The 27,252-nt window shown below is 35.4% G+C and overlaps 3 protein-coding genes across 8 annotated transcripts in view; 2 read left to right on the top strand and 1 right to left on the bottom strand.

The window, feature by feature from the left end:
• Window positions 1–67: 67 nt before the first annotated feature.
• LOC106124416 (glycogenin 1) lies at window positions 68–16,687 on the bottom strand. Of its 5 annotated transcripts, none has more exons than XM_013321060.1 (10): window positions 16,540–16,687; window positions 10,629–10,764; window positions 9,802–9,976; window positions 7,835–7,997; window positions 7,417–7,543; window positions 6,948–7,119; window positions 4,280–5,752; window positions 2,833–3,982; window positions 2,233–2,275; window positions 636–825 (listed from the first exon to the last, which is right to left on the bottom strand). In XM_013321060.1, exons 1-9 carry the CDS (start codon window positions 16,544–16,546, stop codon window positions 2,241–2,243), a joined length of 3,438 nt encoding a protein of 1,145 aa, XP_013176514.1. In that variant the 5' UTR covers window positions 16,547–16,687; the 3' UTR covers window positions 636–825; window positions 2,233–2,240. The 5 variants fall into 5 exon arrangements, with proteins under 5 accessions (XP_013176512.1, XP_013176516.1, XP_013176514.1 ...); XM_013321059.1 differs by having other exon boundaries at window positions 641–729; XM_013321058.1 differs by lacking the exon at window positions 2,233–2,275 and having other exon boundaries at window positions 68–729.
• Window positions 16,688–16,942: 255 nt separating this feature from the next.
• LOC106124340 (guanine nucleotide exchange factor DBS) overlaps window positions 16,943–27,252 on the top strand; it is a 73,421-nt gene continuing 63,111 nt past the window's right edge. The window contains exon 1 of one of the 2 annotated variants that reach the window (XM_013320893.1): window positions 16,943–17,421. In XM_013320893.1, the coding sequence (XP_013176347.1) occupies window positions 17,253–17,421 (169 nt within the window). In that variant the 5' untranslated portion in view covers window positions 16,943–17,252. Of the gene's footprint in view, window positions 17,422–25,717; window positions 25,977–27,252 lie in introns of those variants that run through there. The other variant, XM_013320899.1, reaches the window with a different exon arrangement.
• LOC106124341 (uncharacterized) lies at window positions 20,179–22,665 on the top strand. The gene is made up of 4 exons (XM_013320900.1): window positions 20,179–20,382; window positions 20,675–20,955; window positions 21,035–21,271; window positions 21,405–22,665. The coding sequence occupies exons 2-4, from the start codon at window positions 20,695–20,697 to the stop codon at window positions 22,644–22,646; spliced, it is 1,740 nt and encodes a 579-aa protein (XP_013176354.1). The 5' UTR covers window positions 20,179–20,382; window positions 20,675–20,694; the 3' UTR covers window positions 22,647–22,665.

Below are 27,252 nucleotides of genomic sequence, written 5' to 3'. Positions count from 1 at the left end.
CAATCGGTAAAAATTATAAATAAGATTAACATAATAAATAAAGTTTAATATTCATCAGTACAAAAATTGATTATGAAAAAAATATAATAATGGACGCGTTACAGTAAATAATAAAAACTAAATTCTAAAACATAATTGTTACGGCACATAAAAGCATATTCGAAAATTAAATACACGTTTAACATTATAGGAGAGGCTACACGTATGGCACAAAGGAACTGTCGGGAGCTTATTTTTCTTTGGGTTTCTTTTCTTTCTTACGCGGCGGGGGCACGGGCGCGTCACCGCTCGCTGCGGTTTCCTTTTTCACCACCTTTTTGACGACTTTCTTCTTGGGTGCTTCCGCCGGCGCCTTTGGTTCAGTCGGTGACGTAGGCGATGTGGGCGCCGGCTTGTCTGCTAGCGAGGACTCTATTTGGGCCGCGGTCGTAGGCTTTTCTTTAGCGGGTTTGACTCCTATCTGTGAGAGAGATACGGCGCCTACGGGCGGGGTAGGCAGCTGCGTTTCATCAGCGGAAAGTCGTTTCTCCTGTTTGGGTGGTGGCGGCGAGACGGGGCTGCGCAAGGCCGGGGAAGGCGAGGTGACTGTGGGCGTACGCAGCTCACTGGCGATGATGGACTGCGCGAGCGTGTCAGCGTCCTCGAGCTCGCTGTCGGGGGTGGGCAGGGGGTCTGCGACGGCGGGCGGGTGCAGGCGCAGCTTGCCCGCCGGCTTGCGGCGCGCCTCCGCTACACAACCAATTTATTCCCGCCTTATATCTCTTGTTTTCGGTTACGGTTGGCGTTAGTATCGCGTTCACATTAGAGAGCAAGCTCGGTTAGCGCCTGGAACAAAGTCGAGGGAACAGAGCTACAGGGTTAACTCGAAACGATGCAAGCGGAAAGTTAGAACTGTGTCAGTTAGCGGACATCACAAGCTAATGATGACATTACAAGGATTATTATTTTACAAATCATTACCTCATGTACATGTATATTGAGCATGGTCCGAAACAACTATTTATATTCTAGAGTAAAGGTATTCTATTCGTAGACTTATATGACATTGATCGTGACAGGTGTGCACAAGTGAGAATGTACCGTGGAGGACAAGCGTTGAATAATGTTCCTTGCAATGTGTGACAAGTCATGAAAAGCAAAACAAAATAAAATATGAAATTGTTGATATTGAGACAGTTCTGCTACTGCGAAGTATTATTGTGATAAACTTTATATCAGTCCTCTTTGCAGTAATCTTTGCTCTATATTTTCTCTAAATTCAAATTATCAACGTTATAATCAATTATTCTCTTTTCCGATATAATTACATTTTACAGTGAAGTCGTTGACATTTTCAGTAGTCATTATTTCACTCATTCATATTAATTTCATTATTCATATACATTAAACGTAGTAAATAATAAAATAATTAACGTAGGTAGTTTTAAATTTTAAACTGTGAATAGTATATTTTCATCGTAAACACATTTTTATAATTTTTTTTATAATTAATCCGTACCATACATAATAATTTAAACCGCACCTGTTGCGGCTAAAATTATAAAATTAGAGAAAAGACAACTGCATCGAGTAACATCGTATCTATTTTATAATCGATATCTGAAAGTTCCTTGATACATCCCAGAAGTAGCACCAACATTTGTCACAGTCGACCAAATGTTCCTACGTCATTTTATACCCACTTGGACTCAACCCAAAATCTAAATAACTACATGAATTTTATACGAAGGACATTGGATATTTTGGTAGCATACACGTGAAAAACAATTTAAATGTCTAGCGTCGAACAGCGTATAATTGTTTATATGTTCCTAAATTTCGTTTTAGAATGAAATTTTATGTTAACAAAGAAATACTGACAAAAAACTTTTTGAAGATTTATAAAGATCGTCTTGATTTAAAAATTTGCTTATATAGAAGACTTCTTAAGTAAACGTATGGCCAAAACTGATAAATATTTGGTTTAAAAAAACATACTGACGAATTCAGAACTTGCTCCTTTTTAAAGTCGGTTAATAGCCATCGGCTCAAGATGGAAACTGCGATACGGTAGTAACAAAAATTACTTCATAAAAATATTTTTTTTTAGCTGGAACTATTGGTAGGATTTTTTTTTCTTTACAACTATAAATAATGAATTACATTATTTTAACATAAAATCTCATAACATATACTCTATGTCTTAAAGTATTAGATAATTGGTATTGAGTCCAAGTGTAATATTGTTATTACCTGTTGTATCAAAGCCGCGTCTCTTGAGCTGCCTCCTCGGTAGCTGGGTGAAATAACAACGAAATTTTGAAAGGTATGATCAGTAAATTAACATAAAAACCAAACAGCACAAATGGGCACAAATAAAACAAAACATGTCAACTACAAGACAGGTCGGTTCTCCAAACCCACCAATCCTGTAGACACTTAACTAAGTAATGGAATTAGTTGAAATCTGACAAAAAAAAACTGAAAAATGAACTCGTGGACGAAGCATATACAAAGAATAGGCTGTTCTAATAATTTTATTCCTTAGAGAAATATATATGTATATTTATAACGATAGACAGATGAATTATGAATCGTTGTAAATAATGATGTGTGGACGCAAACTTTTCTTACCATATATGGTCATTTCTCAGATACTTGTAATTCTATAAGAATGTTCTTTAATATTAAAAATTATGTATCATGTGATGTTATGTTTTGTATATGTTAAGTGATGCTACGCTTTTTATATCCTAATTACTTTTTACCTTGCATTTATATATGCTTCGTTATTATAACTGTGCAAAGCCGTTCAAACTCAACGGGTTGAATGTCATTTACACCTTTACTTACATTTAGCAGCTGGGTCAGCTGTAACATCTTCCTTAGAAGGCGTGTTGGCTAGAGGAGGGCTATCAGTGGCACCTGTCAGTGGGATATCTACTGGTTTTGGTGGAACAGCCTCAGTCACTGTAGGAGTGGACGGAGCCTCGGTAGCAGCAGGCGTCTCAGGAGCAGCCGCTGGCTTTTCAGTAGGGAGCGCTTCAGCGGGGACTTCCGCAGGAACTTTAGTTGTTACATCTACTACCTTTTCCTCAGTTTTTTGTTCTTTAGGAGCTTCTTCAGCTGCTCCTAGTTCAGACTCTGATTTAGCAATTTCAACTGAGCTAGCTTCTAAAACAGGGGCGGGAATTTCATCTATTTTGACAGTTTCCTCAGCGGGTATCTCTTTCTCCGCTAATACGGCTTCCACTACCGGAACTGGTATCTCTGGGGTTTCAGGAATTGAGGATTCAACAGGAATGTCGGCAGTTTCGACTGGTATAGTAGCTTTTTCCGAGGCAGCTGCATCAGGAATTGCGGCTTCTGCCGTAGGAGCTGTTTCCTTAGCAATCGGAGCCTCGACAGCTTCAACAGGACTTGGTTCTGCTTCTTGAGGAACAGGTTCAAGGTTTTGAGAGGTTGGCTCGGCTTTTTCGGAAGGAGTTTCAATAACTTGAGAGCTAGATTTAGATACAACTGCGGACGCTTCTGATACAGTCTCCACAGCTGGCTCCAATGATGGTTCAGGAATTGCTAAAGGTGCGGTTTCAGAAGTTGTAAGCGGAACAGATTCACCTGTTGGCGGTGCCGTTCCGACAGGCTCTATCACTTTGCTAGTTTCATCTGCATTTAAAGGTACTTCTTGCGATTGATCTGATACCACAGGAAGCTCGGCCTTGGGTTCCTCCGCTGCTGGAGATGGAGGAACCTCGGATTGCGATACTTCTGTAGCTTCCACTTGTGGTGCAACTGGAGGTGGGGTGGGCTCTTTCGGTGCTGATGCCGGAGGCTGACTAAGTGTTTGAGAAATCTTAGCCCAAATATTGGCGAAGGAATCGGCGCCCATGTAATCAATATTGCCTGCTTCCCATCCTTGGCGACGAGTCAATTCATCAAGTGCTTCTCTCTGAGTACCAACATCACCAGGTGATACGCGCGCTAGATTTCCCGCCACACCGCTCTGAAATAAACATATACATACTTTAGCAAAAAGTTATGTTGATATAAATATTAAATTTTAATCAAAATATGTTATTATAATCTTATGGGCTTACTGTACAAGTGTTAATAAGCATTTTCGTGCAGCCTAATTCAACAAAACAGCATGCAAGCTACTTCGGTAATGTCAAATTCATTCTCATACAATAAATTATATTACAAGGAAGAAATTAAATTAGTCAAAGTAAATTATGTAAGTTAAAGAAAAATTGTACGTACCAATTTATCGAATAAATAGAGCTTGATTAAGGTAACTTACATGCAGTCGATCATCGCTATCTACATAAGTGTCCTCCGGCGACAACAATTCGGATTCTGCGTCAAAGTAAACCGGACTTTCGGGTGGTGAGATTGAGGGCGAAGGCGATGGTGTCGGAGGGATTTCATGTGTGCATATCTTGCGGCCCCGTGAGTCTATTGTCATTCTATGCCGTAAGTAAAACCCATCGTACGGATGACGTGGAATGATAAAATCTTCGAAATCATCGATCTCAGATTCCGATCCGTGTCCATTAGTTACTTTTTCCGTTACTAGTTCTTTTAATTTTTCAATTTGACGAATTCTTTCTTTCTCATGATCCAAGTGTACGTAATACGCATATTCTATTCTCTTTCGTATAGGTTGACTTAACTGGTCTATTTGCTCGTAGTGGTGTGATAAATGATTTTGAATATTTTGAGATTCAGGAGTATCTTTAATATGTGAAGGTTGATCGCTAGTGTAAGAGGAATCGGGACGTTCTTGTTGATTACAAAAATCTTTTTCATTTTCATGATGGTGGGACTGAGAATGTTCATGCTGGTGCATACTATGATATCCTAAAGATGGTGAATTTTGATCGCATGAGGGGGTTGCTCCTTGGTGATATGTGGATTGGGATTGGGAATGATCTGAAATTTGCGAATTAGAGTATTCTTGGTAACTTTGTTGGTACAATTCTGTGGGGGTGTTAGGATATTTTGGATCGACAGAATGATGAAAACTTTGTTGGTTGTAGCTAAAATTGGAATGTGATTCAATTTGTTTATCATAACTCTGGTAATCGTTTTGATGACCATCATAATGTTTATTTTCGTAATAATCTTGTATATTATAGTTTTCTGTAGAGTGCGGTTGCGGCCATGAATGTTGTGTTGTGTTGTCTTCCTCACGTATTTCTGCGTTGGGTCTTGTATGCCATGCATCTACATGTTGTGTGTAATGGTGTTCACTGTGATGTGTATAGTTTTGAATGTTTTCTCTGTGTTGTTGTTCAATGTGATGGCTTTCGCTGTGCTGTGGTTGGTTGTTATGCCATTCAACGTGTGATATTTCCTGGCCATGTATTCCGTAATCATGTGATTGGTTGTGATGCGTCTCATGGTATCTTGCGTCATGTATTTGTTTGTGGTGTGGTTCCGTGAAATGTTGAAATTGTTGCATTGATGGTTGTGCCCAAACATGTCTTATAATCTCTTCTTCCTGATGATATGAACGATTGCTTTTTGTCTCATCTGTTGGCTCGCGTATATGGCCTTGGTAAATGTCCCACGGATCATGAAACTGAGTCATGTCTATTGGTGGTACTATTACTTCTGTATCTGGTATTTGAGCCTCTGGTCGATGCCAATAAAATTCAGACTCCGGGTTTAATGTAGGTTTATAGCAAATATATTCAGATCTTGGTTCACTGAAGGTGAAGATGCTTTCTTCTGGCAGCACTAAAGTTGTAGGGACGTCTTCAACCTCAACCTACAGGTTGGATTGAGAAGACTCAGTGGATTGCATGCAAAGTCACTTGAATCAAACTTCAAGCACAACGTTTTTATTTTTAAAAAGTGCCAAAAGCTCAATTCAAGTCATTAGTAAAAACAAAAAAGAAACAAAAAGCTAGCTTATAAACATACAATAATTGTATATAGTTAATTTATTACAGAAAAAAAAATAATATGTAAGAAAATCAAATGTATGTTTACGTAGCTAGCGCGGTGAAATTTCACCAAAATACCAACACCATCTACTCCATCCCAATACAATATTAAAAAATAAACATCAACCCGTGCAAAAGCTTTAAAATTGCGGACAGTTAGAAAATGTTAGTATTTTGGAGAAATGTTTAGTTTAATGCACTAGCATCGTAGTGATTTATAAACGAGAGGTGCAACAACAGGGGAACAATGCAATAAGCAGTCGCAAGCGTGTTTTGTATCAGTCTCGCAATATTTACAGAACGGAAAATATAAGGATAAACTTTGCAAAAGTAAATTGAATAGAAAAAAAAGAAAATTGAAACGATTCTTGGTTTAATTAACATCTCTCACCTCTTGTATATGTAATTCCTGTTCGGAATGCTTGGAGGACATGTTGTCACGATCAGATATAAATCACAAATGAATCAAGAATATATCTTGTGGGGCTGTGGTTAATACGACCTAACAGAAACTATGCGGTTGGTAGATATTTGATACGACACCACAAATATCAAATCTCCCTTACAACATTGATGATAACAATCCTATTCACAGTGCAATATGATACTATATTCTCGAATATCGATGTTTCGCGGTTTTTAATAATAAGAAAGTATATTTACTTATTTCTTCAAATATTAACCGCATTGAAATAAAATGACAAACATTAATTACAACATGGACATACTTGGTTATAATAAGTACGTAATTAGTTTGGTAAGGAAAATCGATTCTTTTAGCGTTATTAAAAACGATTTTATATTTTCGAATCGATTTATTTTTATCGAATAGTCCAATCACTATCATTGACAGCTGTCAAGCTTTACTAAAGTGAACTAGTGTTGCCATTTTATTCCAACTGGCTACAATAAATATTTTAATTAATTAATGTTTAAAAATACCCTATTTTAGCCTACCACACAATTATATCACACTTTTTATGTACATTATTTTCACGTTGTATAAAAATAACTTACCATTGTAGTATCGAGCAGTGGGTGTACTTGCGAGACGAAGATGTCCCACCACTGCTGCAGGAGTTCTCGCAGGTGGTCTGGCGCGTCCACACTGCGCGACTGCCAGTTGAACTGCTGCAGCCATGGCTTGGCCGCGCCGATGAAATGGATTATTTTAAGGTTTTGTCCATAGCTAGAAAAAAAACAATTTTTTAAAATACGTGCCAAGCTAAAGGCTATTGACAGGTGTTTATGGATTATTTCATAATGTATAACTGTTGGTGCAATTAATATATTTTTACTCAGCAATTAAAAACAACTACATATTTGCAACAAACAGGATGACTTGCAGTGTTTTGATCAAACTTTGTTCTATATAAAAACATATTAAACTAATAAATAAAATCTGCACCGCACTACAAAATAGCCTGTTTAGACGTTGTCTAATTAGCATAAAAAGCTTAGCAAATCACATCAAATAATTGCTTACTGTTTGAGTGCGGGCAAGTATGAGTAGAATGCGGCAGAGGTAACATTGTAGAGGAAGGGCAGATGCTTGTTGATGTCGCCGTGCGCCCAATCCGAGAAGTAGGAGTTCAGTAGACCTTGGTCGCCGCCTGGACGAATAATAATAATTGGTTTACTAATAGTTCACTTAGAAAACTTTGTACTCTTTTTTTTCTAAATTCTAATGTTTGGATGGATGTTTGTTAAAAGGTATCTACAGAACGGCTGCATGAAGCTCGATGAAATTTGACACAGATGTAGAGCAAAGTCAGGAAGAACTTAGGTTTTTCAATTTCGCGTGGAAAAAGTCGCGGGCGACAGCTAATGAACGAACAATTTAAAGAAGAAAGACGTTAGAAATGTCGACCCTCAGTTGCATAGTTTTTGTTTTTGTCTCTAACCATCGAAGCTGCCGCGTTCCTGTGCGAATGTAACCAGGCTGGCGAATGTCTCCGCCGAGGGTCGGTACACGAAGACGCCGGAGTTGAAGCAGTCGGGCCAGCCGACGTCCGGCGCTGCCGACAGCTCTTCGCGTTCGAACAGTTCATCACAGTTCTGGACCACCTGGAATAAGTTTATGCTTACGATAGTTTACTTTACATTTATCGAAAGTAGCTGTCTCCTTATATATTGTGGAAAATAGTTGTCAAGTAAAACTATTATTTATTATATCATAATATAAGTCCAGTATATTACAAGTAATAAGGCAATAATATTTATAAATTCAATTTAAAAATATCGATACTACCGCGATAGCGTGGCATGCGTTCGTATCATGATTACTCCATACAACGATAATTTAAGATACATTTATAGTCAATCGTAATCCAATAAATTGGATCAGAGCGAGGCGCATCCTACATCTGCTAATTCAATTTATCGACCTCGGTGGTTCAGCACGTTCCTGTGATCTAACAAATCCAATTTGTTGTTATTTTTCACCGGTGACATAATTTCGTTCCGTTTTATCAGAAGCCGTGTAATGCGAGCGTTCTTCACGTTACGACAAATAGACAGTGAATAAGTTGTTGAATAGTTTTTATCTTTACGTGGATAAAGCTTCGTTTGACACAATAACCCGCGATAATGAGGCACGGTATGTCAATGGAATCCATCCCGCTATCTAAACGTTTGATATTGGAGCCAATAATTTAATTCTCAATTTTTTTATAGCGCCTGCTGTTCGATTACGTAACGGAATGTCTCTCGCATGCAAAGTTATATCTGGAAGTGGTCGGTTATTCGTAATCTCCATAACTCACGATGCAGAGCTGTCTGATATGTTAGAAAGAAAACGCAAACGAAAGTGTATTATGATATTGGAGCAAGTCCAACACTGCCGGCCGGAAATATTTGGGCCACGGTTGTGCGTCTCGTCATCTCGTGTTACGACCGGCGATCACATCCGGTAACATTGACTTTCTTATCGTGTAAACAGCTATCAATCGAAATAGATTAACGACTATCACATATGGTCGTTATGGGGAAATTAAAAATCGGAAGGTATAAAGAGAAGCAAAATGTCTGGTACATGCGGTTTTACATACCGTATGACTCCAAGATATAGTGTTTAGTTAGGCATGTCATAAATAGTTTCAAAAAACGCACCAAGAAAAATAAACACTATTTTATTACCATGTGGTTACAAAATGTATATTTTAGAATTAATGTTTGTTATCAACTCTATCCTATAATGAAAATCTTTATGAACTTCCACTGTTTGACGAGTAATACTTTTTTTAACCGACTTCAAAAAGGAGGAGGATATCAATTCGTCTGTATGTTTTGTAAATGTAAGTTTAATAAAAAGTCGGTTGAATAATATAATATATACATTATATACTATACAAGAAATTAAAAAAATAACATTTTGGGGCTATTTATTTGTTCAATACGAGTATCAAGATTTCGTGTTTTGGATCACAGGTCACAATGAAACACATCGGTGGCTTATAAACAATGTGCATTCTGAACGATGTAACTGAGTGTTGTGCATCAATGATAACTTTATCTACGAGTTGGAAAAACAAGAATTGAACACTGTACCTATAATTGATATAAAAACTTGACACTTTATAACGTTAACTAAACAACCGTATATCGTTGTATTTTATTTCACTAGATCAATTGAAACAACTAACCATGGGTTTCCGAGACTATAATACCCGTTTAAAATATATTGCCATCTCTGTTTTGTCGATGATAACGACAGGGATAACGATATGTTTTATACGGAGATTTTGGTCTCAGAAACCAACGGTAAGTTAAGTCTTATTATTATCAATAAACTTTCAGAAAACTACACTAAATAACTGCTAAAGTAGCCATTAAACTTTTCTGAATGTGAAAATGTTCAATGTTAACTTACCAAAGTATCGGCGTCTAGAAAAACGCATTTCTCATACTGGGTGAGATTCCAGCAGTGTATCTTGGTGAAGGTAATGCCGAGCTCAGGGCGCTGCAGCAGCGCGAGGTGTGCCGCGTCACCGGAGTCCAATACGTCCACAACCACCACCTCCGCGAATACCGCGCTCAGCCGTTCCCTGGACAACACATATACAGAGAGTTGCAAACAGTGCCCATCCATAGTGACCGAATGAAGCCGAGAGTTGTAAAGCTGTAGGACATTAGGTTACATATTTATATGCAATGCCTAAGCAATGTTGTGGTATCCAAGAAGGTTAGAAGAAGTGTCCATTATTTTTATATAATTTTAAGGAGAAATCAGAGCCAATGTCGGAATAATATCCGACAATCTTGATAAATAAATCGTTTCTAATATTACTTCGTTAACTTGTAATCCTATCGGTTCATAATGCTGAAGGACCTTGAACAGAGAATCATTATTCATTTATTCTGTATCAGTGGCGACCTACGCAGAATTAGATGAGTATTCTTTATGAACTAAAGATAGGGTATCCAGATAATGAAATCCTTTAATAAAAGATGTGCAACTAAATGCCGAGATTGGTAATAATCAAGTAGTCACATAACGTTAAACTAAAATCTTTATTAAGGGAAGGATATTTAAGAATATGTTTTTTTCATCACAAAAATCACTTCATAACACCACTATTGTTTGTGCTTCATTATCTATCGAAAAGTTAAAAATAGTATTCAACAACAAGACACTTGAAGCCAAACACATCCATTTAGCTGAATATATTGGGCTAAGTTTGACGTATGACGTCATACCTCATGGCGTCAGTGACGGAGGGTGTGATAAGGGCGACGGCGGGGTAGGCAGAGCCGGCGCGACGCAGCGAGTGTGCCAACACCAGGGCTCCCAGCCCATAGGAATCGTTGGTAGCCAGAGTAACCCATGCTCGATCTGAAACAATAGAAATCGGTTACCACTGAGCCTAAGTAGGGTGTGGTGGTTCACGGTGTTCTCTGCGCCGTTACGGAGAATTAGGAAAGTCAGACAACAGAACTTGCTGCTGTACCATGCTTAGGCAGAGATTATGGATTTCGATTTCATGTCTTCTTCATTCATAAATAAACACATTCTTGTTAGATTATACCGATATCATCAATCTAATACCAAATTAAAGTCTTGATTTTATCATTGAACACAAAGAGATTTAATTTCTCGATATACCGACTTCTTATAGATTGATTAAATTAATAAAAATTCCATGTAGAATCTCTTAAGTTAAAATATAAGAGTGTTGTAATACTTATAAGCGTATTGTCTAATGTCGACATATTATACGACTCAATTCTCAGTAATGAGTCTAGGGTACAGACGCTATGTCTGCTTGGAGGATTAAGATGGACGATCTTGTTATCGGTAATACATAATAGGATGAAAAGTTACCTTTTCTCTTACAAAAGTAAGGAAATTTTTTACTCCATAGACTGATTTTTTCGACTTTTCTTTCTAATAGAATTTTTTTATTACTGTCAATAAAAAATGATGTAATGAAATGCTAGAAAATACCATAAAGCTGAAGATGAATACGCTAAAAAAACCCGCACAAAGTGATTTGAGACATCTTTATGAGTTTAAATTGTGCCAAAATATTCCTTAAAAATGTTAATCTATTACACCAAACTACTATTGTAAACCTTAACACATTCTCACATAAAAATCGTAAATCTTAAATTCCAAGATGTATAAAATATAACTAGAAACGCCAAAAACACATTTATAATGGCTCATACGAATTTAATCACAATCTTGCGTTTGCCAATGACGTGCATACATTTCGAAAATAACATAGAAATCGTCGTTTTGGTGGATTACGCCATTCCACGTTCCTCTTGTCTGAATACTTCGTCATAACAAAGTGCGCAGTTCCTTGTTCATAAGATGCGTATATGCGCCCACCAAGAGAGCAAAATTGTAATCTGGCACGTGGTCCATCCACAATTGGCTTACAATAAATTCTCTACAACACCCTGTATATTTATTTAGTGATACACAACTATTTTAAGTCTAACAACGATGTTTCTAATTACATGTCAATGACTAAACACGCTTGCCCACACTTGTGAGCTTCTTATATTTGCATTGTGAATATTGAACGAAATCGGTGTATCGGATTCAAGCCAATAAGATGTCGCGAATGTGTTATGTACAGATTAACGAATTATATGTCTTTTTATTATTAAAATTTGCTTAGATAAACATCATGTAAATTCTTAAATAGTTAGGTCAGATATAGACATTTTAAATATGATAATATGATTCAATAGATGTGATTATTTTCAAGTGTCGTCATCATGCAGCAATCCATTGTTGGACATACATGATGTGTCTTATACCTTAATTTTTATAGGTCCATAGGTTACCAATATTCTGCGTATTAGATCCGTAATAAAACAAATTAATTTCGTGTTTCATTACACAGGATGATGTGTAAACGTCATTGTATCAACTCGTCGGTATATTTACGTGAATATGTTGTGTTCCGCGTGGGCTTGGTCGCCGGCGCGGGCGCGTAATAGACAAGTGCCGCACGTCCAGATCCAAAATAGCGCGACACAAATAAAATTCAAAATAAAACCCACTGGACGCCTTCAGATATTCGTGGGGGCTGTGTTCGCTGCGGTTCCGGGAAGCTGGTGGATATTCCGAATATTTAAATTTAAAAAAAAAAAAACATTTTTCGATATTCTATAACATATTTTCTAGGAGTTACAGAGCTATCGTACTATTTACTGTTTATTAACTAGGCTTTTATTTACTGTCAATAGTATCACAATCATCAGCCTGTATCAGTCAAACACTAGACCTTTCCCAAAACTTTCCACAGTATTAGGTTCTTCATTTTTCGCATGCAGCGACGTTATGTCATATAATCAACTTTCCAAATTATTTAATAATCCTTTCGTTTCGCTTGATTGAAGGAATTACGTTTTTGTCAGGAAAAATTAACATTAACAAACGAGTATATTACGTTTAAAAAACCTTTTTTGTTATCATTTACGTGTAACAATAGTCTTGAGCTGTCTACAGTCGACACGCATACATTCCACAATAAAACTGACGATCGTTCTTGTTGTTTGGTGACGTGCCCGTTTTAAACAATACATGATACACGAACGACCACAGCGGGCTTCGATCGAGACTTTTATTGAAGTTTATTGGACTAAATGTCTGAGTAACGAATCAACTGTTAACACTTTAAACTGGATATTACTTAGGTTTACGCATACGCATATAATGTAAGAGAAGAAAATTTTGCAATATTTTCACAATTTTTTTATGACTTGGATGTTTGTAATTAAAAAGGACTGTAGGGATAACGTGATAGTCGGAAAAGTAATTTTAGTTGTAAAACCAATTTTCCATAATTATTATGTTAGTTGAAAATGGCATTGGCTCTTTAAAAAAGTTAAATACAAAGAATTAAAATAATATTCAAATTAGATGTAACTGGAGACATTAACAAGTAAAACAAGAATTAGTCTGTAGCTAATTTCTAACGTATTTTATTACTAAAAACTGAATTATTAGAATTATCTTTAATCGGAATGTAGATCTCATAAAATTTTCTCGTTTTATCCCATAGATAAATATTAATACTAGATTAAATTGCGAAGAATTTTATATAAGTCTTAGACAAAATGTCAAACAACTGGTACGAGCTGATTAATAATCTAATGTGTCTGAGAAAAATATAACGTCCCGTTTGCTTATTTATAAATCCAGTCTTATATTAGCATACGTCGAATGTTTGTTTTTCATTACACGCGCGAAATGTTTATTGACCGATAAATTCCAAGGCTCTGTCATCGTTAAATAATATAACCGACATCCCGAGATGTCTGTCTATTTTTACAGGAAACTGTTCCTTGGTGATCATTTTATTGATCCGTCAAGGACATAGGATAGTTATGCCTCGTACAAAATCTGTTAAAATATCTCTAATAGTGTTACTATCAAATTAAAATTTAGTTTCTGTAAAACCTTGGCTATTGAGAATTGCCAATTGTTAGGCTCTGAAAATATCAATTAGTATCAAATTTTAAACATGTTATTTGAAATGAACGTAAAATTGTTATGAACATTGAAAAGTGATCAAGATATTTAGATATTAAATTGTGCAGAGATGGTCACTCACTGCCACCTCAACGACTCCATTAGTTTATATTATGGGAGAGTGGTTTAGTAATATTATAATATGAAAACATTAAAGTAGAAATAATTTAAAATAGCTCAACAACTCCCAATAAGGCACTCGAGTCGCGCAGGCGCAGGCGCGCAGGATCATTCAGAGTCAGACGGGAGCAATGTCCCTGCGGTTTCTATTTAGGTGCGGCCGGTCCGGCGGGAACCCATGCGAGCACTCGGCCGTTTAACATGCCACAAGAATGCCATGCTCAAATATATTCATATTATAATCTCACCAATATTATAAATGAAGAATGTTTGGATGTATGGATGGATATTTGTTAGAAGGTATTTCCAAAACGGCTTATCGGATCTCGATAAAATTAGTCAAGATGTAGAACATATTCTAGAAGAACTCGTAGACTCGTAGTCAAGTTTTTTTAAACTTCCACGCGGACAGAGTCGCGGGCGAAGGTTAGTCAACTATATATGAAATTCCGAGATGATTGCGTTCATCAGTCGCGGTCCAGAATTTAAGAGGTGTGACTATATTGAAAGACAGGATGGGAAATTACACTTGACTGTGAAAGTCTGCCTGAATAAAACTGGAATGATAATTTAGTAAATTCTTCAGTTTCGTGTTCAAGCACTTCGATTGACGACGACACTAACAATCCAATAGTTTGCTTATCCTATGAAAAAAAACGTATCTACGAGACTCTGTAAACGAATTCCAGTAAAGCGTGAAAACCGAACACGTATGAGATTTATTGGCATTTGACTTTCTATTTACAGTTCACATTGTTTTTTTTTCACTACTATCGACATTATCAAAATAGTAAAGTAATAAACGCAAGCGAACTTAGGTTTTGAATGTTTATCTCATCAACCATTTAAAAACATCGCTATCGCAGTTTTCAAAAGACAATATATTTTTACGCGAATGTATCTGTAATGTAAATGTAAACCCACGGGTACTCTTCAAAATCTGTCAAATTCCGAACAGCCTTTTCCAAATAGTCAAAAAAGGTATCTGACCCGATGACAAAGGAGCTGCTTTCATGGTTACAAGTAAAACCTACTTCGGCACAGAAAATACCATAAAAGAAAAAAATAGCTACAATACAAGCAAGATATTTTGATTTTTGTTGCGTACAAAGTGGCGCTAGTGAGGTGTCATAATTTAGTTTCACTTCTGCCCACCAGGTCTGATATCCTAGTCGGATTATACAAGGATTATTAATTACATTACAACAAGAATTCTTTTAAATCGTAACTGACAAATTATGTTCCAAACCTACCTAACTCTAGACTAGACTATAGATGCGGTAAAGATTTTTAGTGTTATTCTATAAATTGCAACTAACGTCATGAAATAATTATAGAAATATCAATATTGTATTATTTCAATTTTTTTTTTTGTTATAGCATCTATAAGGCAAACAAGTTCCAGTTTATAGAAATCGTAGCTGGAGAGATCTAAGTCAGCGACGATACCGCATTTTTCTATGATTATAAAAAAATGTAGGTATAAATAAAAATATATGTCAATTGTATAGTCTCAACAATCGATATAAAACTTATACAGCGATATAAAATCAATACGTATCAAGATTATTACGTAAAGGGTGTCCTTTTACCATTTCTCTGAAAACGTATGATATGAGTTCATTTTAACCGATTGCCATGACAACGAAGTTTATATAGTATTGCAGATTTAGAAAAGACCGCAATTGGGTCAGATTAACCTCAATAATATGTATAGAATGTCAAATTTAAACCGCATGTTCTCAATAAAGACACCAGCCATCTCAATTTCAATATCAAATTACTTACAATATTATAATAATACTTATCGCATAACCTTAAATATTTTTTTAAATGTCCATGGTCAAGATCAATGCAGTTTTCATCGAACTTATTGCTTTGTAACTGAACTGTTATGTGTAGATACAGAAATAGTTAGTTGATAACACATTAGTCTGTTTACAATCTCGTAGAATTTAATCTGATAACACACACGCAATTACGAATGTGTGCAAAGTTGTTAATTCATAACATCGTTAACATAAGCAACAATATCGAAAAATTTTTTCGCAATAGATCTTTTATAATTTTTTAAAATTTTTCAATACTACCCTTTTTTTTAAATATTTAAACAGCAAACGGTAAAAAAAGATTTGTTATAACGACTAAAATTACACATAGTCGGTACCTTTACTTTGCAATTGGTTTTTCAATAAAATGTAAATTTTAATATATTTAATTGGAAATTCAATGTGTTTTACATTTGGCGCAAAGATATTTTTTAGTTAAATAATACTAAACTTATCTTAAATATTGTATAACTTTTCTCAAGAAACATTTGCCGTAAATAGTATTCTTACTAACTTATTTTTGCGCATTTCAATTCAAGATTTTTAAATCGGGTAGATTTAAAAGTCCAATAAAATTTGGTAATTTTCCTTTACGAATATATTCAAATCTTTTGTAAAGATTTCTTTAAGTTTTTATAAAGTGTTAATTAAAAAAACGTGTACTCACTTGACATTATGCCGCCGGTGTAGTCTCGTTAGTGACAAATAGAGTCACCTTTAATATATCACAAACTACACGCGCGCCCCGCGCAGTACTGGCTGATTCGAGATGCGCGCTCGACCGACAAGGCGCCTATCCCCTTGCCGGCGTATTGGCTTCACGCACACCGCAGTAAACCGGCATACGTCACCGCCTGCACACATACATACGCTAAGATTCTTTTCAACAAAATGTTGACTTAACTACAATACGGCGTTTGATTAAACGTAATATGCAATTAAGGTTGGTGTATTACTGTAAATTTTGAAAATAGAATGAGTGGTAGTAATTTGTAACAAGTTTATTAATATTTGACGCAATGTAGTAAGGGCAACACTTTACAATCAGCTGTTTAACGCGATCGATAGATGTCGGTGGAAGTCGCTTTATTTTCGACGACGTATATACGGCACCAGTAGTAAAATCGCATCGCTGCATGTTGCTATAGTTTTGTTTCATACCTGCGACTATCTGCGGTATTATTTAATTTATTTGCACGCGAATTAGGGTCGATGAACGAATTCGGATAAAAAATGTTCAACCATTATACAATACGATGTTACGGCAGCAATATGAAATCGTACAAAATTCGATATCAAAGGAAATAGCGACGTAGAACGAAAATGTCGTAGACTGGATGATATCGAATAGTGTTTGTTTTTGGTGTTTCGGTGGAAACGATGGCAAACTCGCCAACGAGCTTGGAAACGCAAATAGACAGTTTTCTGGAACAGTTTAAGAGGAGCGCTTCGAAGGCTATGGAAGAAAGAATAGAGTGGCCAGATGGACCCTCGCCCGGAGCCGTCGTCAGGTCCCGCAGCAGTTGCTTTACCCTGGATGCTGCTACTGGTAAGTCTTTAAGAAATATTTAACGTCATACTAATGTGTGTAGTTTTGGCATTTAATATACTTTGTACATATATCGAAAATTTTAATAGAACCCTTAGATTAAAAAGACGTAAATAAATACTGATTTTTATTATGTAAACAAGAGTTTTCTTTAAATATGTAGCTAACCTAGCTTTATTTAACTTTATCAGATTAATTAAGTATTGTAAATCAATAAAGGTGATTTATACCTATTGGCCACTTTTTTTTATAATTAACAATGTAGTTAAGGTATTCGATACTTCTTACTTATTATATGTATGCAATGATGCAATTGTATTGTAAATGTAGACAATTGAAAATCTTTAAATACTACAGGCATATGGTTATTATCAATACACATGATAGTTAATCGTAATTATATTATAATTTCTACTAAATTAATAATACATAATTGATTACCAAAAAATATTTCTATTGCTGGTAAAAAAAAATCCAAATGGAGCTACATTTGATAATGACAACGTGGGATATGATGTCCGAAGTAAACGGCAATACTTAGTAGAAGTATCTATTAGGATAAAAGCCTATTGGCGAAACGATTGGCCATTTAGTTTCGCCAATTCCACGAAACTGCTAAAACACACGGACCCAGTGTGGTATTATTAAAATTGCTTTCGCCTGCCAGTTCGTTAGCGCCGAATTAAAAGAAATAGTAAGTAGCCTGTCTGTTCTTCCAGACTATACCGAACATAGAAATTCCTTAAACCGTTTTAGAGATATCTAGCAACAAACATCCAAACTTTCACGTTTACAATATTAATATGATTTAAAATTGGAACACTTGATATCTAACCCTGCACTAAATGATAACGTTATTTAACAATTGTTTAATGAGCATTACAAAATAATGATATAACGCATTAACATTTTAATGAAACAAAGTATTATAAAGTATGAAGTATAAGGTCGATTCATTACAAATATGTTAATTAAAATTCATAAAATAGATAAGTAGGTTCGTCATTTTGTCACAAAGAGCATTGAATCGATTTAGAATTGGGACAACGTCCTCGGAAACTAAATGCGTAAACCTTAGGATAACGAATTCTGGAATTGATTTCTGTTAAAGTTGTTATGGAAACTACATTTTATTCTTTTTCAAAAGATAGTAGAACTTGCGATAGTTTATTCTACGCAGATTGATATTGTTGGTTAAGACAAGAAGTTACTCTCTAATGAGCATAATCACATTTCACCAAATTTATACGTCAATTAATACGAGCTCCATAACAACTAAATCATCGTTATCAAATTCAAGTGCAATATTTATTCTTATCTTTCGAGGACCGTATTCTGGAAACCTTTTTTCATCATCCAATGATTGAAGCAACTTTCCGCCAAAAAGCGAAATACTTGAAAGTACCTAACACCAACTAAACCTCGCCAGACCTATTAAGACATAAAATAAACGTTTGTTTGTTATGAATAAATACATTCTATTCCTAAACGAAAGTTTATGTCCACGTAACATACATCATAACTTTATTATTGCATTAAAACACTCATTGAAAAAATATGTTTCAAATTACAACAGTATTAAAGAATACGGCAACAAATAACAGTTGAACGTCCGTGCGTTCCACGTCACTGCCGACCCTCGTGATGTACGCATCATTCATCTGATTACGTGTTGGATTTTTCTGAGCCAGATTTGTACATTGCCATATTCCTATTGGGCATTTGTTATGTTTAAACTTCCGTCTTAATTTTAGTCTCATACAAATTGCCAGTTTTGAACGGATTTAAAAGCGTCAGAAAAAATGTTACTATTTTTTTTATATTCAACTGTTAACCGAACATATTACATACACATCATCTCATAATTACATTATAGACCAGAATAACTATATTTATTAGTGCAATTTATGTAATACCGATCAATCATAATTAAACATGTTGATTCTTTATTTTAACAGACAATACATAAAACGTGAAGTAGTAAACGTCCTAACGTGTAGGTATTGGATGCCATACTAGTGCATAAAGCTGCTTTCGAAGACTATCGATTGTCGACTGTTTTGTAAGTGATAAAATAAATCTCTATAAAAATAGGATTCGTTTCATGTTATCATCAATAGCAACAAAAAGTGTGTCATTTACAATGTTAGCTCATACAAATCACACACATGCTAAATAACATAAATATCACGGTGCTTTTGTTTCTTTATACATAATACCGATTACGGCTCATTATAATTCATAATAACTCGCTCATATTTATATATTTGCTAGTAGGATCAAGCTCACCAAAAGATTTCAACTGGTTAGCCAAAAATGGCAACAGACATTCACTACTGCACCTATTTCGTAACATAAATCACCACTGATATCGTTCCCTTGATATTCTTCTTCAATTATCTATCATCTGCAATCACGTTTCCGACCTAATCATCAGTACATCTTGTAGGCATTTGCATGTTTACGTTGTGGATATCAAAACAAACTATATATTCATGGTCACCAAGTCCTTTGAATTGAAGTAATGATTTGGTTTAGATTTTTTAATTAATAATATTCATACTTATTTAACTTATATAAGCACTGTTTTATGTTCAATATAAATTATTTGGTAATTTTGCCATTTAAAATATTTACTGCGCTTTAAACTAAAATGACGCGGTTTATTTTGTTTGAATGTTCGCGCCTTTTTGACGCGATGCGTTCGTTGCGGAAACTTCGACTTCAGCGCCGTCTGGTGCATGCGCACTGTACCAATGACATGTTCTACGGCGTCCTCCGATTTTATTCACGGAAAGTGTAACGCCATATTGCTTCCGTGAATTCTGTGAAATATTTGTGCATTTCTCTTTAATCATGACTATAATATGAAAATGGAGTGATTAAAAATAATTCACTATCAACGTTTAATCGTGGGAATATAATTTAAATCATCACAGCTTCAGATTTTACGGGAAAAAGGTGAGTTTTATTCTTTCTCTGGTATGACTATATGGCCCAATATTCCACGGGAGTTCGATCCGCTATGCGATAATGAAACTTAAAAAACGCGATTAAGGTTAATAATTGCGCGATTTTTGTTATGTTTATTTACATGAATTTGAAAAGTTATCGCGGTTTTCTTGCACATTTCGTAGGGTTATAAGATTTACCTTAACATTCGAGGCGGGTTGGCCATCTCTCATTGCTTATTGTACATACACGTATGTAAGTAGATAGATACATGTGATTTGACATGAGCGGTCGGTTATAGTGTAGTTCGAGCGGACGATTATGTCCTACGAGAAAATGGAGGTGGTGAATCCTGCAGAAAAAGAAGCCAGTGAGGTGCTGCACTCTCTGTTGTCAGTGGAGCGTCGTAGTGTTGACAGCAAGGAAGCGATCATTGTTTCCATTCCCGCCGACCAAAATGGTGGAGGCGAGTACGGCGAAAGTGCCCAATGGCACACCCCAGTTATGGGACAACATTCAGTTTTTGAACTGAGTACAGCACAAGGTTTGCAACAACATACTTACAATGGACATCAAGAACAGGTATATTATTTACATTCATGTAAAAATCATATATCTTTTAAAAAAAATTACTAATTATGCTAACTCACAATAATTTCAGGTGCTTTGGCAAGGGCATACAATACAAGTGGAGAATGGGGATGGTAATCTGCAAGCGATGCAGGGAACATACAGTATTGAGTTTGAACCAAATGTTGATGGTGAAACTGGAGATATGGAAGTTGACACAAAACCAAAGGTTGAAAAAAAAGTTGCTGTTAAGAGAAAGAAAAAAATGGCAGAATCTGATAGTGATGAGGATGTTTTTGATAACAAATTGGAAGATAATCCTGCACAGGTGATTACATATTTTAGTATACAAATTGAAAACAATTTCATCAATTTTGAAAAATGTAATTTCTGTTTAATAAGTGTATGTATGTTTTTAGAGAAACTAAAATAGTAATTCTATTTACTACAATGTATTACAGGTAAAAGAAAGACTGAAACGAGGCTGTGACTGCAAGGATAATTGTTATAGAGGCCTCAACCCCGAAGCTGTGTACCGTCACAGACTAAATATTGCAGAATTGACAAAAAGTGAGCATGACATGTACCTGATGGGCATTACAATGGCAAGTTTGGCAAATCCTGCGGAAACATCTAGACACAAAGTCAGGAGGAGATTAAGAGCGTGTTATGTCTATCAAGGAAGAAAGGTTTGTTTAGAAGCTTTTTTATATCTGGAAAATGTTACGCATTATCAGCTCAAGCGAATTCGACAGCATGTTATGACGCATGGTGTGGCTCCCCGAATACATGGTAATGTTGGTAAGAAGCCATACAACACTTTCACATTGGACATTTACAAACATGCTACTAACTTCCTTAAGGAATATTTAAAACAACATGCAAGCTCACCGAAAGATGTACAGCCATCAGGGGAGGGAGGCAAGAAAACAAGCAAAACAGTTATAATACAAGGTGATTCAAGGAAACACTTATTTGAGGCGTACAAAGAGTATGGGGAAATTTTGGAACCCGGTGTAAAGCTTATGGGCTACTCGACTTTCCGAGCATTCATGAAAGATCAATTTCCTCAAGTTAAGTTTGCGACCAAGAAGCAGGAGATGCCAAAAGATATGGTGCCTTTCCGCAGCGGTAAGTGTATGTCATATGACAAAAACAAAGACCCTATTAGAATACAGCAGGAGAAAGAGAAGGCTGAAGCTAAAAAGGCAGCGATGGAAGCAAAGAAGAAAGAAGATATGGAGAGGGAGCAAGAAGCCCAACAACAGCAGCAACAACAGCAGCAACAGCAGCAGCAACAACAACAGCAACAACAACAGCAGCAACAACAAGTACAACACCAACAACAGCAACAAGTTCAACAAGTGCAAGTGCAACAACATCAACAAATGCAAAATCAAGGTCCTCATGTTGTTATACATCAGCAGCAACCGCAACAACAACAAACAATGCAACAGCAGATGTTGGTGCCGCAAGTGAGCCAACACCAACAAGTATTGACTCAACAAGTGGGTGGTGTCCAACAAGTTTCACAACAGCACTGTGTACAGCCTCTGGGAGTGTCGGAGGACAGCGGGCAGCCTGTAGAGATGGCTCAGCAGGTCATCCCGCTGGCTGTTGTGCAGCAGCCGCAGCAGGCTTATCTTGTTACTCCAGTGTCACATTTCCAAACTCGTGTGCAAGGTGCCTGGTACAGACATTGACACCAAAACATTTCTCCTTTGAAAACGTAACGAGATAGAACGCAATGTGATGACAAAAGTTATTGACATTGCATTATCTTGTAACTAAAAAACTTTGTGGCCCGAGAAATATTTTTTTATAAGCCACATGTAACTTTGGCAATAAGCTAGTAGATACTTAGGTTTAACACCTTTTCAGTATTGGTATATAAAACTGAAGTATCTGTAAGTATAAATTTAATCATATTTACACAATTTACATTAGCAGTAGCTATGTAGTATATTTTATAGGCTTATGATTTTGTAGCTATAACATAAGTTAATGTTTGGACAATTTGTCATATGTGTGGAGAAACACTGCAATTTTATGAATCATTAATCCCGCCTTCAGGTATCTTTTAGTAATTAGTTGTATTGTCTTTATCATAGTGAATACTTTTATATCGTGTTTTGCAGATTTCCATATTGTCTTCTTTAATGGTAGTATCAACAATTTTCTTAGCACTTGAAATTTTTTCTCTTCATTTTAGAAACAATATGTTTTCATAAGCGAAAATTCATAATAAAAAGTGTATTACAGAAGAATAAGAAAGAGATTGTAAAGTAAATATGCAATAAATTTCGAATGTTCGGATCAAAATTATTGATAAAATGAAGTTTGTCCAATTTCCTGCAAAAGTAACTTTATGATTAGTGATTACTAATCAATATCACATTGAACATCACATTTCTCCTTTGATTTTAATACAATGTATTGGTATTACTATAGTTTTTATTATGTATTTTATAATTAATTGATTTTCAATCATAAAACGGGAAGTACAGTCAAACCTTGATAAGCGAGAGTCGAAGGGACTGCGATATTTTTTACACTTGTAAAGATTTCTCTCGTACCTGAGTTTCTCGCTAATAGAGGTTGTCCTTCGGGACCATACAATAAGGTTTCTTGCTTGTCCAGGTTTGACTTTATCCATTTACCCAAGGAAAGTAAGAAAGCAGTGCCTTTAAGTACGATGGGTACATAAGACATGTGAATGTCTCGAAAAAGTGTTTGAATTAGTTATTTAGGGTGTGAATTAAGCAAGTTTAAAGTTACTATCACACACCTATGAGCATTTTAGTGTTAAATTTTATTCAAGATATCTGCACTAAGGGACTGCAACAAATAAACTTTGCATGTTGCAGTTACCTTGGGTTTCTGAGACCAAAAACTCTGTTTAAAACATAATTATATCTCTGTTTCTTTCAAAGCTAATGACAGGGACGAGGACATGTTTATAAGGAGATTTTGGTCTGGGAAACTTACGATTAGGAAGCTATTTTGACATTTTTATATTTTATACATATCAAAATTTCGTCGTGAATGTATTTTGAATATTCCTGTGTTATAAAGACATGATAGTTAACATGGTGTTTATTTAACGAATAGTCTTCAATATGCAGTCTGATGTTAAATTAATATGTTACTTTTAATTTTTAAAGTGTGCAAGATTGTAGTTATCATGTAGTTTTAGATGTGTGATTTTTTAAATTTTGGTGTTCCTTTTACAATAAAGTGTGGACTATTGAAAGATATCGAAAATATATAAATTTACTATCAAAAAAATCGGAATGAATTGTAAGATTAATTTGTGTCTGACTGAATTAATTCTTATTTTAAATGGCTAAGTTTTTGTCAAGTATTAATGGTGAATTTGTTTCTATGACAAAATTAAAAAGAGGAAAGAATTTAGAATTTTTAAGTACTGATTTTCTTTTGAAATATAATTAAAAAATAGTAAAAGTGGTGGTGAATAAATGCTGTGTTCATAATATAATAAATAAAAAGTTGTTACAAATAGAAGGTTTGCTATTATTATAGCTAGTACATATATTGGAAGAAAGCATTATGGTGTAGTGTGTTATGTGAACTTCAAAATTGAAATGGTCCCAAATATAATATTTGATTTGGTACTTGTTTAAACGTAATCATAGGCTTTTAAGAAATGATTTATTTTAACACAATGAATTTTTTATATTTAATGCAGTTACCGTAGGTTTCCGAGACTAAAATCTCTATATAAAACATGTCGTCATCCCTGTCCTTATCTTTGACAAAGCAGAGATAACAATATGTTTAAACAGATTTAGATCTTGGAAACCCACGGTAATTAATTGAAGAAATATAAGCGTGGTGTTTTTTAAGTCTTTATTAGATCAGGCTTTAAATATCTGGAAAAAAAGGATGATTTTATAAACTTCAATTCCAACTAAAATAAATATGTTATATGTAGGTTAGAATACATTACTTATATCAAAGATTAACTTGATAATTGTGTAGAAGAACATTAAATTTTCAATTGCATATTTTCATACAAATATTTTATAATCCATCTTGATCCATTTGTTAATTAAGACGAACGTAATATTGTAATTTATACAAGTACATAAAAAGTGTGTAATCATATATTATTGATAGAGAGTACAGGAATGTGGCTAGAAATTATGCTTACCTATGTATTTTTATAGTGCAATAAATGTAAAAGATTGAAGATTTAGACATCCTTGAAAGACATATTAAAATAGAGGTTGAAGAAAATATTAAGGAAAATAGTTATGAATATGCTTTATTTTGTGGGTATTGAACCAATATAAATTATTGATCATATTGTATTATGGAATGTACACGACTAATTAACTCCGTTTCGTAGCGATTTGCCCTAAGCATTTAATTCGGCATCTATATGTTATGTACCAAGATCAATATCGTACGTAGGAAGACATCATGTGATAGAAAATAAACTTTTTTACGCTAGTATACGCCTTTTTGTTTAAAATTAAACAATCCTTTAAATCCTAAGCAACATTGCGTCGTGTATTTCTCGTATTACGACACGTGAAATCACAAAATTTTACAACGGACGAAGTGCTCTTTATCGTGAGCAAAAACCAACACTATCCGTAGATCCTGGACCCGGATTAAAAAAGAAGTATTACGCACAAAGACGACCGAAGCAGCGGGTGCCCGCTAGTTCGCTATAAAATTAAGATGATGGAGTGATGTGGTTGCACCCACGCCATCCTCGTTCAATTAACGGCTGCTACAGAGCCGGAGACTGTCCGTCGGGGGTGTGCGTTCATCGCACTCGCGTCTGCAGTCTCTACCGCTCGCCGATCGCCCGACACTCACTTGACAGTTTAATATAATTCAGCGCGTCGATCATTTGTAAACAAAAGTCATTGTTTCGTCGCGACTCAGTTTGACGATGGCCACTTGAGTCGACGGCCGCCGCGGTGACATCCTATCTGACCCCACAACAAATGACATGAAGTTTTGGAAGTGCTGTAGCAAGCGCAAGCGCAGCTTGACCGGTGAGTTAGACGAGTTTATTTAGTAGAAATTAAATATAGTGCATGGTCAATTCTGTTAGCAAATAATTTAGACTATAATTTTTATTGCAACAAGGAAAAACTGTTGAAATCAGAAGCTATATATCATTAAATTAAATCTGACGTAAACATGTTCATATCAAATAAATAACGATTGAATTGAAGCGCCAAAATCCAATTTCAATCGATTGTAAGAACGAACCACAACTAATAGATGACCTTGTTAGATTCAGGCCTATAATTACCACTACTTTATAGCTACTTATTGCTGGACATATTTCTCGCAATGACAAATCAATACAACTATGTCCTTTCCGGATAACATAGTATTAAAAAATGTTGCAAGTTTTTAGATGATCTCTTCATAATATTATTGTGCTTAAACCAACGTTACCATTAATGTATTTCTATATATATGTTGAAACAGAAGACCACACGCTATGTCAGCACCATTCTTGGTAACTTGTCGAGAAACGAAAACAATTAGTGCGTGTCGAGTAGTCACATTAGGCGATATAGATTTTGGTTCCTTGTTAGATTTCCACCATTTTATGGAACCTGTTTCGAACCTAGTTAACTATCATATAAATTTCGTTGAACAAAAAACTTGAAAACATTGCCCACAAGATATTTGTTCTAAGAAATCATTAAATAAATTAGGTCTTTTAAGCTTATGCATTGCTATGAGCAGATATAAGTTATAAAAATATATATTTTGATTCGCTGCAAAAACTTTCGCAAGCTTTCACGCGAATATCTTATTTGTGTGTTACGTAAAAATACGACGTATTAATTTCGCATTTAAATGAAGCAAGACAAGGCAACTGAACGACTTTTCGAATTTTTATGTCACATGCAAATCGTGAACACTACCCGTTTGTAATTTGCCTAGGCAAATTATAAAGACCCAACCAGTGAACTGGGTTACACCGTATTCGCACGGGCGCTTTTTTTAATGCGCTAAAATATTCAGATAGAACAAATGCATTTCCAAAATACATAGGGCATTCAAAATGCGACGTTTTTTTATCGCGCAGTATGTATTTTGAACACTGGGCCAAAGAAACGCCAAGGCCGAGTTTTTAACACGATGTTAAAAAGCGCCTGTTAGAATGTGCTCTAACACAGAGACATCATTTTTTTTGTTCGAGTCATGTACTAGAAACCATTAAAACGATGATCAGCGTCATTGTTTTCAGCAGTTCACAATTCTTTGTGTTAACAAGTGGCCATCTTTAACACGGACGCACGTTGTCCG

Source organism: Papilio xuthus, unplaced genomic scaffold (genome assembly GCF_000836235.2).
Source record: "Papilio xuthus unplaced genomic scaffold, Pxut_1.1 DF825946.1, whole genome shotgun sequence".
NCBI classification, from domain to species: domain Eukaryota; kingdom Metazoa; phylum Arthropoda; class Insecta; order Lepidoptera; family Papilionidae; genus Papilio; species Papilio xuthus.
The sequence above is the reverse complement of the archived record's forward strand: the minus strand, read 5'-3'. Positions and strand labels throughout refer to the sequence as shown.